Source organism: Protopterus annectens, chromosome 2.part0, assembly GCF_019279795.1.
Source record: "Protopterus annectens isolate FY-2018-M chromosome 2.part0, PAN1.0, whole genome shotgun sequence".
Lineage (NCBI taxonomy): Eukaryota > Metazoa > Chordata > Ceratodontiformes > Protopteridae > Protopterus > Protopterus annectens.
The window spans coordinates 849,929,226-849,949,678 of record NC_056728.1 but is presented as its reverse complement, the minus strand read 5'-3'; the positions used below and the strand labels follow the sequence as shown (position 1 = coordinate 849,949,678).

Sequence of the window (20,453 nt, the reverse complement as noted above, 5' to 3'; positions counted from 1 at the left end):
CCATAGACTGAAACAGTTCGGAGGAAGTCACATGAAGTGACATTTTAGCATAGTTACTGAGCTCTGCCATAACCTCATGCTGAGGCTGGGCCTGAGGTAGTCAAGGAGTCCAAACTAGCTGAAGCAGATGCTGAGGATGCCAGGATGGGCTCAACCACCTGATTCTGGGGAGGCTGCCAAAGTTGCAAATGAGGTCTCCAATGCTGAATGCTGAAAAGATGAGTTCAGAGAAGGGCTAAACAGTTCCGTGACTAACAGGGCTAAGGCTGGCCCTAAAGCATCATCTCCCTATCCTAAGTGGGTGTCCAATTCTAAGACAGTTGAGGCTAGAATCCTCGATGGCAACTTCTCTGTCAACATCAGGACAAATGAAGTCAAGGACACTAACTTAAAAGGACCACTGATGTCAGTGTAGAAATCGATTGGTCGACCAATGGTCTTGATGGAACTAGAGCTCAAGTTTGGCCCAGAAAGGGAAGAGTCTACAGCCAAGTCTGAAAAAATGCAGTAAAAAAGGTGTTCTGGAACCCATAATGCAAGCACAAAAAGAGAACTGTGACCAGGTCTGTTGTAAATTAAAAAAAGTGTTGCCACATCTTTCTCTAATTCATCTGGACCAAAAGAGGCTTGTGAGGTGCTGCGGATTTTGAGGAGAAAGGCCTATGAGCTAGAACTTTAGTTTCAAAGTAAATGGACCAACAGTTTCAGGGCAAGGAGTCTTTTGAGAGAACTTATTTCAGACACACTAATAACAACAGTGGGAACAGTGGAAAACCAGCACATCTTCTGTGTTTTTCTTGCCTGAATTAATAATCTTGTGTTTCTTAGAGGAAACAGGAACATGTGGATCTGAGGGAGGCTTCCTTTTAGGAGATGATCTTTGGAAATGGAAGGTAAAGTCCTAATGTATACAGCAGTATCTCTGAACTTCTTCAACCCTAAATATTTCTGTACTCTTTGCGAAAGGCTTGAATATGGTGCAAATGGTTCAGTCCATGGAGAAATGTGCTTATCCCAAACATGTAATACATATGACATGCTTATCCTTGGGGTGGAATCTATGTTCTACATGAGCACTTTCTAAAGTCATGGGAATACTTGCCATTATCCATACCTGCAACAAACACCCAGCAAAAACAGCAAACGAGATGCTAGTAAAAATGACAGTTAACAGCAGACCAAAACAGCAGTAATTTCACAAGGTATAACAGAGCAACACCTCCAGTTATACTACAGAATATCTAAAAGGGGAAAATGACCAAACAGTAAAGTAATACACAGAAGAAAATGGCACCTGAATAGGGAAGGAGAGGGGAACCTGATAAGAAATGCTGATGATAAATAAATTTAATGCCTGATTCCAAAAGACTTGCTCACAGTGTAAGTGACCACTCACACTGATAGCTGGCTGACAGGTCTTTGGGAATCTGGCCCCCCAATGTAATCCTGTTTATAGATAGGAATTACACTGATGTAAGTCACTTACACTGAAAGCAAGTCTGTTGGAATTAAGGGAGACTTGCATTAACAGCAACATTTTGGGAATCTTACCCCTTATGTAAGAAAAATAAATTAGAAAGACCCAAAAGGCAAAAATGTATAAAGGAGTAAAAACACATGAAAATAGAGCAAACATAGCCACTTACTGACCACCCAACATGTGGATGATGCACTCTGGGAAAGCATCCTTTGGCACTGGAGATTATCAGTAAGGGGAAGGACTGTTGAATCCTGGGAAATTTTTGTGGGTCAATATGGCTAAACAGCAAGTGGCATTACTACAAGTAATAGATTTGAAACTCCCAATGTGAGACTGCCATTTATCTCATGATTCCTGATACCGAGAATGACTACAACCAATGGAAAATGCTGCAGCCTAGGCAACATACTGGAAACCATGTTACTGCTGTCCTTGTGCTGCACAGATTGCAATGGTTTGCTATTTTGTTTCACATAGTTTTCAAAACCTGAGTGCTGATCTTGTTGTCCTTGCATGAAATAGGTCCCATTTACCTGACAGAGCTTACCGTCCTGTTCTGCCCATCAAGCGTTTTGCTTTGGCTCAGAGGAAGTGTTGGTAGCTCATCAAGCATGAACCAAACTAAAATAAAAAACACATCCAATGCAGAATGAAAACACTGTGTTCATTAAAGATCCAGGATTTAAGTTAGTGTTGTGTTTCATCCTATCTCTTACACTGTTCATTTTAGCTCAGTATGGCTTGAAACATCTGCTTTTTTTCTTTTTTGGTTATCAACCACCATGCCATTGAAATTTACTGCCTCAGTGACCTTGGGAAAATTCTACTTTGGTCTGTTCCAAAAGTTCACTTAAGTCATTCATATCTGATCTTGCTTTTAATGAATATTCTTTCAGACCAATCACATATTTTGTTCTAACCATTTTATCTTCAATTTTCTGCATGTATTTTTAATGTGTGTCCACTTGTGTTACCTGCTAAAAACTTAAAATTTAACAGCATTTATAACTGTAGGCATCACACTCAAGTGCGACAGCCTTTTCTGTGCATTTTATACTGTTTTAAGTGCTTTTTCTGCTTAAATTAAAAAAAAAAACAAATAAAAAAATATTATCTGTACTGCTCATTTCCCGCCCTTTCCTATAATAGAGTAGTCCGGATCCCAGATCTGCTGGTTTCAGGACTTTAGCTGTGTTTCTGAGAGGTCCAGACCTTGTTATGGTAGTGGGAGGTCTTTTGCTTATCATTGAGAGTGGTAAGCACTACAGCAGCCTATCTGCCGCAAGAGGAATGGTCTCCAGCTCTGAAATTTACCTTACTGGCCGTTTTGGGCTAATTCCTATCCCTTTCAAGTTTCTGAGTTAAAAACACATGTTTGTGCATCGCTTAGCGCCCCTTAGCTAGGGTTAAACTATTCCTGGTGCCATAAAGTCTGCTCTTCAGTTTTTCCCTTAGAACTAGCCAGATTCTTAGTTTTAGCACGTGAATTTGCTTCTTCGTGTTCAGCACTGGATCAGGTCTTGTTGTAAGCACTATATAAGTTATAAACTACTACAGCACTCAACCTTCCTTAATACCTGGAGGAAAACCATTTCTGTACTTATCTTCCTCATTTGCTTAGAGGAGAAAAGTTCTTGTACTTACTTTCCTCACTTGTCTAGAGGTAAATAGTGTTTATTCAGGCATGTCCACTGGGCAGCTCCTGGTGTTCTGCCTGTCTACCTGATGAATCTGGGCATTTTGGGGCAATGTAGCAATTGCCTCATGTAAGCAGACAACCCTCTCCTCTTACCACCTAACACTACAACCTGTGATAGATGCATTTATCTAGCCAAACTGCAGGCAAAGCTCTCTCAACCCTAGACTGAACTTGTCAGTCAGGAGGAGCAGGGAAACACCCACTCCACACCACACACACCATATAGTCCCAGTACATCTACACCACCAAGACCCACACATAGATACACAAAATCATTCTCAGATGCTCTTAAGAATCTACCCAAACAACAGAGACCTCCAAAGCAGAAATGCAAGCAACCTCCAGCCCTCACCACAACCCAAAAGACACATAACACACAGACTCAGTATGCAACTCAACCACTGCCCATAAGGCAAAACTACACACCAAACACATTGGTCATAGGTGACTCTATAGTCAGGCACACTGATGCTCCACTCACCAGAATAGACAAGGAGAAGGTTTAGCTGCCTGTCGGGTGCCAGGATCCACCACATAATCCACGCACTCAGGTCACGCCACAAGTACAAATATGACTCAGTCATTGCCCATGTTGGTGTGAATGACCCGAGATGTACCTCCCTGGATTACATGAAGAGAGACATGGAGGAGCTCTCTAATCTTGTAATGTAGGCAGGTATGACCCTAGCCCTGAGTAGCATCCTACCTTCTCCCAGAATGATACTGCAATACAAGGATAAAACGATTGACTTCAACAATTGGCTAAACTTCTGGTGTCATTCAAAGGGGATCCAGTATTTATCTGCCTGGGAAGACATGGTTGACAGGCTACGATGCTTTGCCAGAGATGGCCTGCACCTGGATACTGGCTAAGGCTCTTGCCGCCCCTATAGTGCCTTTTTTAGGCAAAGCTCAAAAAAGAAAACTACCGTAACTGATACAGGCAAGCAAAAACTGAGGGTAATGCTACTCAAAGTTAGAAGTCTAAACCTCAAAATGCACTCACTCAAGGCACTCCTTAAAATGGAGAATATCGATATCTATGCAGTGACTGAAACCTGGTTCAAAGCTCCAGAGAGCACCCCTGCATTACCAGGATACAACTCCTACCACACCTTTCGACCACTAAACCAGGACTGGAACACCAAGAGAGGAGGTGTGTCCATATTAAGGACAACCACACCTCCAAGCAAGTTGCCCAACATAATTAATTTGAAAATTATACAAATGCAACTAAACTCTGGGCAAAACTAAAATCAAAATTGTAGCTTGCTACAGATCCCCCACCATGCCCCAGGATTCCCACTCCTCTTTTCTTGATATAATAGAGAATATCAGGGTCCAACCAAACACCCTAATATTGGGAGATTTCAACTACCCCACCATTAACTGGGAAAACTACTCTTGTACTAACTCCTTTCCTCAACGCTTCCTAAAATTCGTAAACTCCAATGCCCTGGATCAACTTGTCCACACCCTACCAGAGGCAAAAATATCCTAGACCTAGTAATTACCAACATGAGTGACAGGTGCTCCACACCCGAAGTCAACTCCTCGTTAGTCAGATCCAACCATAAACTAATCACCCTATATATCCACATCCCGCCCCCACTAAGGAACCACAGTAAAAAAGTTCTCCAAAGCTAACTTCGTACTACTTAAGGCAGAAGTGGCCAAGATGCAGTCTTCGAAAAAAAGGAAACCAATCTGGTGGTCCTCTGCTATTAACAAACTCTACAACAGAAGGAAGAAACTGTTGCAAAAGAGAATAAAATCCCACGAGTGGAGGAGCTCAGATCTCTCATTAAATCCTCCAAAGCGAACTATGAAAATAAGATTGCCACTGACTCTAAGGACAACCACAAAGCATTTTACAGCTATGCCAAGAATCTCAATGGCAACACCCAGATCTGCTCTGAGCTACAGCACAATGGAAAAATTCACGGAACCAGCTGATATCAACATCCTGGCTGATAGGTTCAGTGCCACCTTTACCCCCCCCCCCACCTCCTAAAGGGCCCATATCCATACCGGAAGAATGCAGTGTCCCTGCAATCATAACTGAACAGGTGAAAACTGCACTAGCGAAAGCCAAGAACACAGCATCCATGGGACCGGTCAATATCCGTGGTTGCATTCTACATGAACCTCAGTACGAACTAGCCCGTCACCTAAGCACCATGTTCACTCACAGCCTCTTGACAGGCTTTGTACCCAAGGAATGGCGCATGGCAACAGTTGTAACACTCCACAAAGGGGGAGCCAACATGGACCCCGGGAACTATCGCCCTATTAGCCTGAGGTCCCTCGTCTGCAAGGCCATGGAGTGTATTATCATGGAACTCATAAACAAGGATATTGGTAACCTCCAAACTCTGTGAAAGGCAGATCATGTCTTTTGAACCTGGTTGAGTTCTTTGAAACAGTCACCAAAGCCGTGGATGAGGGTAAGGCAGTCCACACAGTCTATCTCGACCTCGCCAAGGCTTTTGACACCATCCTCCCCATTCTGGTATCATAAATAAACTCACCAAGCTTGGTATAAATCCATACATCACTAGATGGATCGCCAACTGGCTCACAGAAAGAACCCACACTGTAAAAATTGTGGACTTCAAATCTGACTCCAAACCTGTGACAAGTGGAGTACCACAGGCTTCAGTCTTGGGTCCTCTCCTGTTTGGGATCTACTTCAGGCCAACACAGAGGGCCTCTGGCTGACAATGTTCGCAGATGACTGCAAATTGGGTGCCAGGATTTGAGTCCCCAAATGACTTGGACATCCTGCAAAAGGGCCTCACTGAGACTGATGCCTGGTTTTGGAGCCATGGCCTCAAGCTCAACGCCAAAAAATGCACCGTCATCCCCTTTGGTAAAAACCCTGTACTCATAGACTACCACACAAGTGGCAGCCCACTTAACGCCAATGGTGTGATAAGAGACCCTGGGACACTAGTGGACAGTAGCCTCTCCTTTCATAAACATAACGCCACAGTAGTCAGGAAATCCTTCTATGTAACGCACCTCATCATGAAAGGGTTCTCATCCAGGAAAAAAAAATCATTGTTCCCCTCTACTCGGCTCTCATCAGACCTATTATAGAGTACAATGCCCCATTTGGAATGTACCTTACAAAGAATCTGCAGCAGCTAGAAAGGCCACAAAAATATCTCGCAAAGAGGATTATGGGGCTCAAACAGTTACTCTATGCCGACTGCCTTAAACAACTCCGGCTTTACTTCGTAGCATATTGCCTACTCCGTGGTGATCTCTGCCTAACATATGCAAAGCTATGTCAAACCCTGAGCTGCTGGACAAGCTACACTTAAAGAAATCCCAGTCCCAAGAGCCACACAGTCTAGAGACCTAAACCTTGTCATCGCAATTAACAGAACACGCTGGACGGATAGATTCTTATCCCAGAGACTTCCCATATTTTGGAACAAACTACCTATGTCAAGCAGAGTTCGTCACTAGCACTCTTCAAGAAAAATCCTGATGAGTGGATGGGTAACAAGAAATTCACCCTGGGAATCACATCGGTGGCCCTGCTAGACAGGGATGCAGGTAAATAGCATCCATGGATGGTGAAAGCCAGGGAACCTTGTTGACTAGGCTTACATAGGCTCTAGCGCCAATAGCCTAGCACCTACCTATGAACCTATGACTTTAGTAATTCGACTGCATATTTTTTCTCATGTTATTGTTTTATATGCATTAGAATTTATCATTATTTACATGTTTTCCACAAAAGCACTTTAATAAAGTTAAAGTTGACAAATGATTTTATTAAAAATCTCTAGTGGAGTAAAATGAAATTTCTCAGTTATAATTAAAGCCCTTTTCACTGATGACAAACTTTACAGATCAAATAATTGCCTGCATGTACGAAGACCGATTGTCTGGTCCACACACATTATCTAGAACAGTTATCACATTGTAAAATTGCAGGGATTAGACTGATAAACTTAAGGACTCTTAACTGTCTACTGCTGGTTTACCCATTTAACTGCACGTACAATATATGGCAGGGCCTGAACTGCTACAGCAATCGCTAATCTACAACACACACTGGCTTCAGTAAATGTACATCACTTACCTTCTATTTGTCCCCAGATAAACAAGTCCACTCCAAACTATAACAAGTAAACTGCTTGAAAAACAACAGCATGGCAACAAATGTACAAAACTATGTACATGATGCTGCTCCAGTTTCCTACATCTGAAACACAGCAGTCACACAAAATGTTTTTTTCCCCTTTTCCATGGGGGGGAGGGTCCTCTAACACCCTTATTACTTTATTGTTCTTACACTGAAGCTGGTCCAACTTGACAAAGGAGATATTACATAAAACACTAATACCACCTCACATTTACTTCTAAGCTGCTGAAAATACAAAGTACACTTTTCTACAATCCCACACTGAATTTGGGCCCATGAACATACAATAATAAGCAAGCAAAAGCCATGAGCAATGTCACAAGCAAAGTAAAAATGAGGTCTCAAGTACCTGAAGAAAACACAAAAGAAACAGTTTTATTACATTTCAACACTGTCAGATTAAGTGTGTTGCAGTCAGTCTACGTCATATTCAGAGACACTGCTGGTTTCAGCCTTAGTGCTAACACCATTCATGAGGGCCAACTTGCAACTTAAGTACAAGGCAATCAGTCTGCAATTCATTTCAAGTCAAGCCAAAAAAAATAATAATATTTAAAGGTTCCCTGTAGCCTCAAGGAGGGCAAGACAAGATAGACCGGGGAATAATTTGATAATAAAATTATCTAGGTTTACCCTGAAGGTGGCAAAGGTTGCCACTCTGCTTCACATGCAGTGGATGTTTGTTCCAGAAATGAGCGATACACTGAAATATGAACCTATCATGCCAATGTGTCTTAATTATTTGCTAAATATTTAGTTCCTTTAACTGAGTATTTGAGGCACCATTAGTTCTGCGAAGGAACAGGAGATGAAACAAGGTTGGATCTTTTATGTCTTGACTGGCTAAAAACAGACCTCCATGTAGGAGTCTGTAAGAGACTGAGTACAGAGAAAGGGCTACCAATCTCTCCTGATAACCAAGATTTTTGAGGCAAATGATCAAAAATAATGGGGGGAAAAAGGCCTTGAAAAATAGGAAAAGAAAGAAAGATTAACTGGTTTTGCATCAACAAACATTTTTGAAGGATAATGTCTGAACTCAAATGTCCGTCACTATTTAGTCACTGCAATTCTGAATGATTTGACAGAAAACTGCAAATTTTATGACAGACAGCTCAAAAACGAGACAAAACATGAACATTCTGCAAAATTCTGGACATTGAAAAGGTATGACTGTAAGACAATTAAGGGATAAGTAGGAAAAGTACTGCACATAACAAATCAACTGCTAGTAAAAATTCTTGAAGTCAGGAATTCTCTTTACGTACCTGATGTGCATAGATTGTGTCATATATCAGTGTCCACAGGATCCCGGACATGTACAGAGGCAGACAAACTGACCAGTCACAATAACCCTTAATGGCAGACCATCCAAGTAATGTTCCCCAGTTAAATGTGAAGCCTAAAGTAAAGTACAAATGTTATACTCAGGTCAATATCGTAAGTGCCAGTCATATACAAACTAATGCAGGAACAATTAGGAGAGACCAGAACTCCAGGAATGTTAGTCACACACACACACAGATTTACAAAACTTAACATTAGGAAGCCTTAATGACAAGTAATCCCTATACTTACAAGTGTCAAGATGAATTAAAAATAAGTGGTTCAGAGCAATAGCACAGAATAAGAATAGTTTAGTACTTTCAGCAAAAAGCCATGTTCCAGTAGTCAAGAATCTTTTAGTTTCAGTAACAGAAATTATATCTGGAAAATCAAATAGTAAACCAGTTACACTTTGTTAAAATTAACTGAAGATGAAAAGTTTTTATTGAGTTATGTACTTTCCTATTTAATTAACTAATTAATTTGCTAACCGAATAGATGGGTTTGCACAAAGGTGCTTGCCAGACACAAGCTGGGTTAACTTGGCAGTAATAATCTTTTTTAACACTTAGTAGAGATAGCAAACTGCATACAGGTCTGGTAAACTGGATTTTCAGTTTTAGCCATTGTATTTTCGCTGACAGTAAGCCACCTTGTTTTGGAACAGACATTTTAGAGGAAACTCAGGACCTTTCTAAAAGGAGTTTCTGAATATCCCTGGTTAAGGTTCCTTTGCCTTCACCAGCAAAGGGATGCTGCTGCCTCTACTACCTTGTCTTTCTCAGTTTCACCTTTTCAAAATGACAATCTAATTTCCTACTATTCTGACATCTTTATTTTTTTACTTTTTAATTTATCTTTGTAATATTTTTAACTTTTCTAACCTAGCCACTGGGGATGCACAAGCCAGTGCATTTCTTTGTGCCGGTCCCAAGCCCGGATAAATGGGGAGGGTTGCGTCAGGAAGGGCATCCAGCGTAAAATTTTGCCAAATCATACATGCAGACAACAGTATAGAAATACATACCGGATCGGTCGAGGCCCGGGTTAACAACGACTGCCACCAGTACTGTTGGCCAACAGGGTGCTGGCAGAAATTGGGCTACTGTTGGCCGAAGGAGGAGAAGAGGGGGAAGGTATGCCCGGAGGCAGGTAAAGGCTATGACTGTGATAGTGAGGGTAGGAACTTCGAATGTTGGCAGTATGACTGGTATAGGGAGAGAGCTAGCTGATATGATGGACCGAAGGAAGGTTGGTATATTGTGTGTGCAAGAGACCAGATGGAAGGGGAGCAAGGCTAGGTGCATCGGAGGCGGTTTCAAATTGTTTTATCATAGTGTGGATGGGAGGAGAAATGGCGTATACATTATCCTGAAGGAACAGTATGCTAAGAGTGCTTTGGAGATGAAAAGAGTGTCAGATAGAGTGATGTTTATGAAGCTGGAAATTGATGGCGTAATGATGAATTTTGTTAGTGCATATGCTCCACAAGTTGGGTGTGCGATGGATGAGAGAAAAATTCTGGAGTGAGTTGGATGAAGTGGTGATGACTGTACACAAGGGTGAGAGACTGGTGATTGGAGCAGATTTCAATGGGCATGTTGGTGAAGGGAACAGAGGGGACGAGGAAGTGATGGGTAGGAATGGTGTTAAGCAAAGGAATGCAGAAGGTCAGATGGTAGTGGATTTTGCAAAAAGGATGGACATGGCTGTAAAGAATATGTATTTTAACAAGAGGGAGGAGCATAAGGTAACATAGAAGAGTGGAGAAAGATGCACACAGGTGGATTATATCTTATGTAGAAGGGCCAGTCTGAAGGAGATTGGAGACTGTTAAGTGGTGGCAAGGGAAAGTGTAGTTAGGCAGCATAGGATGGTGGTTTGCAGGATGGCATTGGTGATCAAGAAGAGGAGGATGAGTGTTAGGACAGCACCAAGGATCAAATGGTGGAAATTGAAAAAGGGTAATTGTGAGGTGATGTTCAGGGAAGAGTTGAGACAGGCACTGGGTGGCAGTGAAGAGTTACCGAACAGCTGGGTAACTACAGCAGAGCTAGTAAGAGTGATGGCTAGAAAGGTGCTTGGTGTGACATCTGCAAAGAGGAAGGAGGACAAGGAGACCTGGTGGTGAAATGAAGTAGTACAGGAGAGTGTACAGAGAAAGAGGTTGGCGAAGAAGAAGTGGGATTGTCAAAGAGATGAAGAAAGTAGACAAGAGTATAAGGAGATGAGGTGCATGGCAAAGAGAGAGGTGGCGAAGGGTAAGGATAAGGCATATGAAGAGATGTATAAAAGGTTGGACACTAAGGAGGGAGAAAAGGACCTGTACTGATTGGCTAGACAGAGGGACCGAGCTAGTAAAGATGTGCAGCAGGTAAGGGTGATAAAGGATAATGAGAGAAACATACTCACAAGCGAGGAGAGTGTGTTGAGCAGATGGAAAGAGTACTTTGAGGGGTTGACGAATGAAGAGAATGAGAGGGAGAGAAAGTTGGATGATGTAGGGATAGTGAGTCATGAAGTACAATGGATTAGCAAGGAGGAAGTAAGGATAGCTATGAAGAGAATGAAGAATGGAAAGGCTGTTGGTCCAGATGAAATACCTGTGGAAGCATGGAGGTGTTTAGGTGAAATGGCAGTGGGGTTTTTAACTAGATTGTTTAATGAAATCTTGGAAAGTGAGAGAATGCCTGAGGAATGGAGAAAAAGTGTTTTGGTACCGATTTTTAAAAATAAGGGTGATGTGCAGAGTTGTAGTAACTACAGAGGGATTAAACTGATTAGTCACAGCATGAAGTTATGGGAAAGAGTAGTGAAAGCTAGGTTATGAAGGGAGGTGATGATTAGTGATCAGCAGTATGGTTTCATGCCAGGAAAGAGCACTACAGATGCGATGTTTGCTCTGACAGTGTTGATAGAGAAGTACAGAGAAGGTCAGAAGGAGTTGCATTGTGTCTTTGTGGATTTAGAGAAAGCATATGACATGGTGCCTACAGAGGAGTTGTGGTATTGTATGAGGAAGTCGGGAGTGTCAGAGAAGTATGTAAGAGTGGTACAGAATATGTACGAGGGTAGTGTGACAGCGGTGAGGTCTGCGGTGGGAGTGACAGATGCGTTTAAGGTGGAGGTGGGATTACATCAAGGATCAGCTCTGAGCCCTTTCTTATTTGCAATGGTGATGGACAGGTTGACAGGCGAGCTCAGACAGGAGTCCCAGTGGACTATGATGTTTGCAGATGACATTGTGATCTGTAGTGAGAGCAGGGAACAGGTGGAGGAGACCCTGGAGAGGTGGAAATATGCTCTAGAGAGAAGAGGAATGAAGGTCAGCAGGACTAAGACAGAATATGTGTGTGTGTGAATGAGAGGGAGGATAGAGGAATGGTGAGGATGCAGGGAGTAGAGGTGGCGAACGTGGATGAGTTTAAGTAGTTGGAATCAACAGTTCAGAGTAATGGTGAGTGTGGAAGAGAGGTGAAGAAGAGAGTACAGGCAGGTGGAGAAGAGTGTCAGGAGTGACTTGTGACAGACGAGTACCAACAAGAGTGAAAGGGAAGGTCTACAAGAGGGTAGTGAGACCAGCTATGTTATATGGGTTGGAGACAGTGGCATTGACAAAAAGGCAGGAGTCAGAGCTGCATGTGGCAGAGTTGAAGATGTTAAGATTTGCACTGGGTGTGACGAGGATGGACATGATTAGGAATAAGTATATTAGAGGATAAGCCCAGGTTGGAAGGTTTGGAGACAAAGCCACAGAGGCAAGATTACACTGGTTTGGACATGTGCTGAGGAGGGATGCAGAGTATATTGGGAAAAAGATGCTAAGGATGAAGCTGCCAGGTAACAGGAAAAGCGGAAAGCCTAAGATAATGTTTATGGATGTGGTGAGAGAGGACATGCCGGTGGTTGGTGTGACAGAGCAAGATGCAGAGGACAGGAAGAAATGGAAACAGTTGATCTGCTGTGGCGACCCCTAACAGGAAAACAGGAGCAGGTAAAGAACAATATCTTTAACTTTTCTGCATCAAACATTTGATTTAATAACTAATGTTTGTTTGTTTTATCTGTTTTACAATGACAAAATGACTCCCTAGATGTATTTATTGTTTAAACATATTTTTCCCTCTTGCATTTCTTTCTTCTGCTCTCTCTGCTGTTTTTCTCTTTTGGTCACAAAACATGTCCTGTAGTGAGGTCTGTCATAATTCACTATTTTCTCTTCTTATGAACTGAAGAACTGCTTCCATCCCCACACACCCTGTGTAGATGTTGTTCTTTGATGTTTACTTCATCTGACTCCTTGCCATAACTACAAGGAATGTAAAATTCACTCACCTCTTTCTCCCAAATGCTATCTTTATCCCTATCATTACATCTTGCAGGTATTTTTACAGCCGGCCAGCTAAGAGTTTCATCCATGCTTCTTAGATCCTTAGAGTCCAAGTTTGTTGGTTCCCACTAAATAAAATACTTCACTCAAGACATCATGTTCCCTGCTCAGCAATGAAGCCCCAGCACACACACACACACACACACACACACACACACACACACACACACACACACACACACACACACACACACACACAGCTATGTGTGTGTTTGTGAAGTGTGATATTCTAATCTACAGTTTTATGACGGATTTCAACATGGTAGGCCAGTTGAACTTGGTATGCACAGTCAGGGCCTTTATTCAAAGACATGTCAAACCACATGACTTGTATAGAACAGCAAATAAAATAATTTGCTTTATTAAGTACTATTCATCACCAACTCATAATAAACAAGTACAAATAAATTACGAATGAGCCCAGCCACAGCAGTGGTGACTTTTCTATATGATATGCTGCCTAAAACTCTAGAAGCTACTCAAGGTTAGTAAGACAAATCAAGGACATAACTTAGCCTCTGAACCCCAGGATCTACAAGTCCTCCTTTTAGTTAATTAGAAAACTAAGAAATAACACCCAGTAGTGTCCTGAACTTATCCAAAATGTTAGTACTCACTCAGACCCATTTACAAAGAAAATATACTACTAAACAAATAGTACAAATGCTACCCCTGAAATGACTATTTTAATTTCACAAATTTCCAAATCTCTTATATTGCCTAATGTCAAAAAGGAACATGTACTGAATGTGCTCTCTAAGGATAAAATGTTATTTTCATAAAGCCTGATAATTTACAGGATGCCTCAAAAACTGGTGCCTAACATGTCTTTGCTTGAAGTATGGTGATCAGTACAGGTAGCGCATCTTAATGAGGGTATCCATGCCACAGACCCCAAGAAGCTGTAGACTCATTAGCTTAAGTAGTCTGAGTTACAAAGGCATGTAACACGTTACATCTAACCTTATTAACTATAGTGTAGGTGTCAATGGGTGAACAGGTAAGTTACTCGAAAATCAAAAGGCTGTGAGTTCTATTCTCATACCGAGTACTTGGATTAAGTTTTCCAATACTGGCACTGAAGTACAGCATGGGGTGGTGGTACACTCCTGAGCATCTCATCCTTTTTATGAAATATTAAACAGAGAGCCCATTTGCTTGAATTGGTGGCAACTCACACGGATGTAAAAATTCCAAGGCACTTATCAAAAAGAGTAAGGCTGCTTTATTAACACTTACATTGATTTTATACCATAAAAAAAACTTTAAATCAATTATTTAGACTATAATTTTTTATATTCATACATAAAATGCTTTACAAGTTATCAACATAAAAGAACTTAAATAAAAAGTATACTTCTTTCATTTCTTTTTGTTTAATATTTGCCCTCTATCCCCCCACACTTTCTTTCATAACTATTTTCTTATTCCAGCTAATATAGCATTCTCTTCCATTTTCTTGTCGTATAACAAATTGTCAAATCTTTTTTTCACAGCACCCATATTATCTTAAACATATATTTGTCACAATTAAAAAGACACATTTCTTTATTTTATCACACTTCCAATATGATATATTTATATACTTAAATCATTCCCCATTATATTAACTTTTAAACATTCCCTAAAATTCTTTATTATTTTTGCAATCCAAGAAACAGTATTTTCTATTTCTTTTTTAATAAATTTGACACATTTTCTTTCCCCCATTACCTTGCATTTCATATTCTCTTTGATGGGTAACTTGTCTAATAAAATCCTTCAAAAAATTCCTCTGCTTCATAAAATTTTTCAAACATTTTTCTTCAATCTTTTATCATCTTACACAAACACATACACATGCGCACAAAAAATTCTAAAATCGTATACTACTCTCTTTTCCCATCAGCTTCACTTACTTTTAACTTCTATAGCTTAATTTTATTCTCACATTCTTTTTCCTCCATCTTGTCCATTTTGTCTTGTGTTTTTCCCATATATTTTCATATAGCATCTTGCCTATCATTTTTTTTTTCCTTTTACCTTTCTCATTACCCAAAATAAAGGCATCTAAATACACCATTGGATTTTTTAAATTCAAGCCACCTTCTTTTTTTATTAAAAATCATTCCCTTCTCACCATATTCGGCCTTGAACCCCAAACAAAGCTTAAAAAACTGCAATAATTTATTTTTTCCATTTGAATAGGAAACAAATATATTCCTAATAAATATTCAACATATATATCTTTTTTGAAAGTTCAAATAAAAACTTTTCCAGTAAACTAATACATTTTTGTAGTGCATGGAACATTGTGATTATGCTCCAAAACTGGAAAAAATATAAACCTGCAAAGTACTTCTGTAGCATGAGACCTGACCATAACAGGGCTTTTGGAGGTGTGCAATAATTGTAACACACCCTTTAAACACTGTTACAGTCAGTTCTCATCCAAGGAACATTCCCTCCCTCTGAACTGTCCCTGACATCTTCATGACTCATATTCTGTCCATGATACTTAAGAGAAGTAACTTAATTAGGTCAGTATTTAAAAACTGTCTCTGATGTTCCTCCAATTATATTTACATGCTGTGTGTGTGACAGCACTCCCTGAGTGCTGTACTGACATTCAAAACTGGTAAGACACTTTGCACTTTTTTTGTTTGTTTTTGTAACTGTACATGGAATGGATAGAACTCCATCCACTACGATGATATATGATCGGGTCTCATGATCCTAACCAATTATTGTGTTTTGGACATGGATGCCAAGATTCACCTGTTAAGCTTCACACTCAAGGTGAATTTCTTGACATCCATATTACGAACAAATCATAATATGGCTATGAATGGAAAACTGATAGCAACCCCCTATATTTGTTCTAGTATTTCTCTCCATTGACTTGTACTTCAGAACTCACCAATGTCACTATCAAAATCTTAAGTTCCTTTCTTGTACAATATATTCCATTTAGTTATCACACCAAATCATTTGCACTTCATTTTGTTTAAATGCATACCAGCTTATTTAATAGTTTTTGATCAAAATTGCAACCTCAGTTGTCCATCCCGTTTTTTGTTATTAGAACTAAATCATCTGCAAATGTTATACACATTGGTAATTCAACATTTCTATCTTCCGTCTAGCTTCCCTCATTTCAAACATACTTGTCTGTACTACTATCATTGCTAATACAAACAAGCACATATTCATTGGCCATCCCTATTTTACTCCTCTCTTAATACTTACTTTTCCCATCCATCCATTTATCATAATTTATACTCATTAATATTCTTAACATTCCTTATAACATTAATATTTTTTCTATACCTTATGCTTTTAAAATCTGCAACATTATATCATGGCTCACTTTATCAAAAAGCTTTAGCAATGTCACATGCTATCAGTCTTGCTTCTTTATTCTCTTTCAGTTATCATATTTTTAACTTCCGTGGGTATATTTAACATTTCTTTCAACTCTCTTCCTTTCATGCCATAGTTCCCTTCTCCTACTACTTAATCCAATATTTTCTCAACCCTTTTTTGCACTATTTTTATAAATATTTTATAATAAGTATTCCCTATTTATTTATTTTTTATTTTTATTTTATTTTATTTTACATTTGTTGACCGGGCTAGTCCATCTGGATAATTTCCATTTTCAGTGGAGGCCCCACAAAAACAAGATTAAAAATTTAAGCAACAATGCATACATTTTAGTCTAGAAAAAAACACCTAAAATAAAACAGATAAAAAACACATAGTCCTATATATATATTGAGAAAGGTCATATATACATAATTGTTGAAGAAATTGTTGGTAACCTTTTTTTTTTTTTTTTTTTATGGAACTGTACAGTAATTAAGTAATTTGTGATAACAGAGAAAGATTGGCATGTTTAAATAGGGAAATATGACTAAAGAAAGAAAAAAGTAGATTAGTCTGGATTGGTACAGGAGCAGAGCCAGAAGTTGTTCAGATGTGAAAGAAGTTGTTTTTTAAAAAGGTGAAAGGAGTCTAGTGAGGTAATGTGTGAGGGGAGGTTATTCCATATTTTTACTACGGAGTTAGAAAATAGACAGTTGCCTGCAGAATTTGTAATTCTAGTTGTGTTGTGTTATAGGCTTCCATTTTTTACATATTTTCTTTTATCCGTTTTCCATACAAATTTTATCAAACCGACACACTTGCCTTTATCCATTACACCTTCCTACATCCAACCATTTAATAATTAAAAAACTTCTATTTTATCTTTATTTATTTCCTAAATAATAGTCATAGTTTATACCATCCAATCTTGGAGCTGAATCATTCTTACCTTCTTTTATCATCTTGTCTATTTCTTCAATTGTTATATCATTTTCTAAACAAATGTTTTACTTCTTCGGATATATATATATATATATATATATATATATATATATATATAAAATCACTTTCCATTCTTCTTACCCATCCATTTCCTCTTTCATATATTGTCTCTGCAAAATTCTATACCACCTCCACAATAACGTCTTGTTTGCATCATTTGCCATCTAACACAGCATCCATCCCTCCTTCTCTCATTTTCCTTCTTTTCCTAAATAAGGGGAACCTCTTTGTTTTCTTTCATAAAACCAGTTTTGCCTATATAACATCATTTTACTTTTTCTCTACTATTTTCTTATATCTCAGTTTTTGATTCCCTTATTTTGTTACTTCCTTGTTCTATTTCTTTCTGATAATTCAATACAACCTTTTTTATTTCATCTTGTCATTTTTCTTTCCACTTCTAAATATATTATTATACTTAATGGTTATACACTCCCATCACTGTGTCCAGTTCTTATAAAATGGTCCCATTGTCACATGATCTTTCCATAAGATTTATTTACCCCTTATCTTTTCTTCCTCAGTTTTAAACTCTGCAGTTAATCTCTTTACCCTATTCCCCTTTTATTTTGCTGTCATCCATTCTAGCCCGTACTGCACTATGATCTTGAAACTCTTCCATGTGCACTCTTCCCTGTTTTTTTTTCATGTCTTCAAAGCAAACAAACCATAAAAGTAATTTAAATCTTAAAAATTTTCCTTCTTATATGATTCTCTTTTCTTTCCTATTTTTAAATCTCTACATTTTAACACCCTTAACATCTTAATATCCTGTGTTTTTTTTCACATTTTCCTTATTCAGGTTATAGTTAAAATATCCTACCATAACTATTGACATACTCACTAATACAATTTTTTTTAATTCTTCAAACAACTATTTTATCTCCATTAGTATACTCATAAATCCCATTTTGTATAATTTTCATATCACATATCACTGTCGTCCTGGTACTACTGTTACATATGTACATCTTACTTCAGTTTTATAAGAATTCCTGTTAAAGAACATATCTCACTTCTTAGCAACCAATCTGTCCCTCCCCCCAACACTGTCTGTATGCTTCCCATTTTTTTTTCTCCTTTGTTATATCTGGTATCTAGCAAACATAAAAAAACATCCATTTACATTTTTGTACCATTCCACCACCACCACCAAACCTCTTATATCATTTCTAATGCTAGTCACATTTAATGTTAAAATTCCCATACCATCATTTTCCCTTTTGTAAGTGTTTTACTTCCAGATATTATTTTTCTTTCCATTTCTCCCAAGTCTCCCACCAACTTATTTTTTTACTAATTTGTTCTCGTTTTAGTCTAGTCTCCATTTTCTTTCTCTTCACTTTCTAAACATGCAAATCTGTTTTCTTCATTTATATTAATAACCTCACTTTTAACCATTTCTTCTCTAATGACCTCTTCATTGATTACCCTTTCTTCAGCATCCTCTTCTCCCATACCACCTTCTCTATCAGCTATTGTTTGGGTTCCCAGACTCTCAGTTTCTTCCTCCTGTAAAATTCTCATCATGTCACTGCTTCCTGAGGTTTTGCCTGTTTTATCAAATTTACCAGCTATTGTGTCTGCAATCCTCCATTTTCCATCTATGTAACAGTTACTTCATCTCCTTCTCCTTCCTTCAATATGTTTATCTTGCTCCTCTCTCCAGCTTTGCTGCACTCTCTTCCATCTTGGGATTCCTAGAACTGCAGTAGCAGCTCGCCAGTGCAACCCAGCAGCTCCAGACAATTCTTTACTTCCTCTGCTTCAAAGAACAGGGGAAATTCCTTGTTGTTCTAGCCAAATTTCCCCCAATGAGTATGAATACCACTTTGAGTATCTCTGAAAAGAGGACACTGACCTAGTGAGACTAATCCAGTCAACAAAAGACCAAAAAGTAAACAAATTAATTAAACAAATGATATCAGGCTAGACCTATATCAGTTTGTTTTTTGTCAAATCCTTCACACTAAGGTTAGTCACCTTCTTTGAAAAAAATCACACAGTCTAAAGACAGCAGTCATTCTGTTCACACAGCTTACTTGGATCTGGCAAAAGCATTCAACACTATACCCCATGCTGCCATCATCAATAAGCTAGGTGACATAGCAGTAGATACATACGTGTTGAGAGGAATAGCCATCTGGCTGATAGAACCCAAATAGGCACCTACTTGGAAATTATGAAGGCAACTGGTGTTGTGCCCCACAGCTCAGTGCTGGGACCCCTCTTTTTTAACATCTACTTCTCCAATCTCCAGGCCAAGAATCATGACGTTTGGTTAAAGTACAGTTTTGCACCTACCATAAATGTAGATGTTCGAGTGTATACCCTGCTGCAGTCATCACACTTGGGTTATCCTGCCGTCAGGCGGTCCCACAGTCGGCCCGAATTCCAAAGTCTTGGTCCGGCGTCAGTTGCTGTAGCTTCTTCCCTGACGTCAGAGCGCCAGGGGTATATCAGAGGCATCCAACATCATTTTCTTCAGTTTTTCTTGCCCCAGATGTCAGGTGCCCCTAATAGGTAGGCAAAAAAAGAATATATATATATATATATATATATATATATATATACACACATACAGCTATATGGAAAAATAAAACAAAAACCCTTGGGCACAAGCAAATACACCACAGAGGTAGTATAGACTAGAGTGGTAAAGATAGGTTCAGAGGGGATGGAGTTAGGGTAACCTGGACTGCAGCAGGGTATACACTCGAACATCTACATTTATGGTAGGTACAAAACTGTACTATGTTCATCGTGTTACCCTGCTGCAGTCATCACACTTGGGTAGAATCCCAAAGCTAAGGATGGGAGGTGGAGTCAAACAGAGTTAGAGGAGGCTAGAAGGCCCTGCAAAACTGCAGTGGCGAAGCCAGCTCTAGTCTTAGAGTAAAGTGGTAAGTGGTAATGTTTGGTGAAGGTGTGTACTGAACTCCAAGTTGCAGCTTCCAGAATATCCTTGGTTGGCACCCCCCTGAGGAAGGCTGTAGATGTAGCTGCTGCCTTGGTAGAGTGGGGCCTTATGGAAGCAGGAACTGGT

The 20,453-nt window shown here is 39.4% G+C and overlaps 1 protein-coding gene across 1 annotated transcript in view; it reads right to left on the bottom strand.

Annotated features, from left to right (window-relative positions):
* The window catches only part of COQ2 (coenzyme Q2, polyprenyltransferase), a 403,478-nt gene that overhangs the window by 126,552 nt on the left and 256,473 nt on the right, over positions 1–20,453 (bottom strand). The window contains exon 5 of the mRNA XM_044061117.1: positions 8,610–8,743. Coding sequence (XP_043917052.1) covers positions 8,610–8,743 — 134 coding nt within the window. The remainder of the gene's footprint in view (positions 1–8,609; positions 8,744–20,453) is intronic.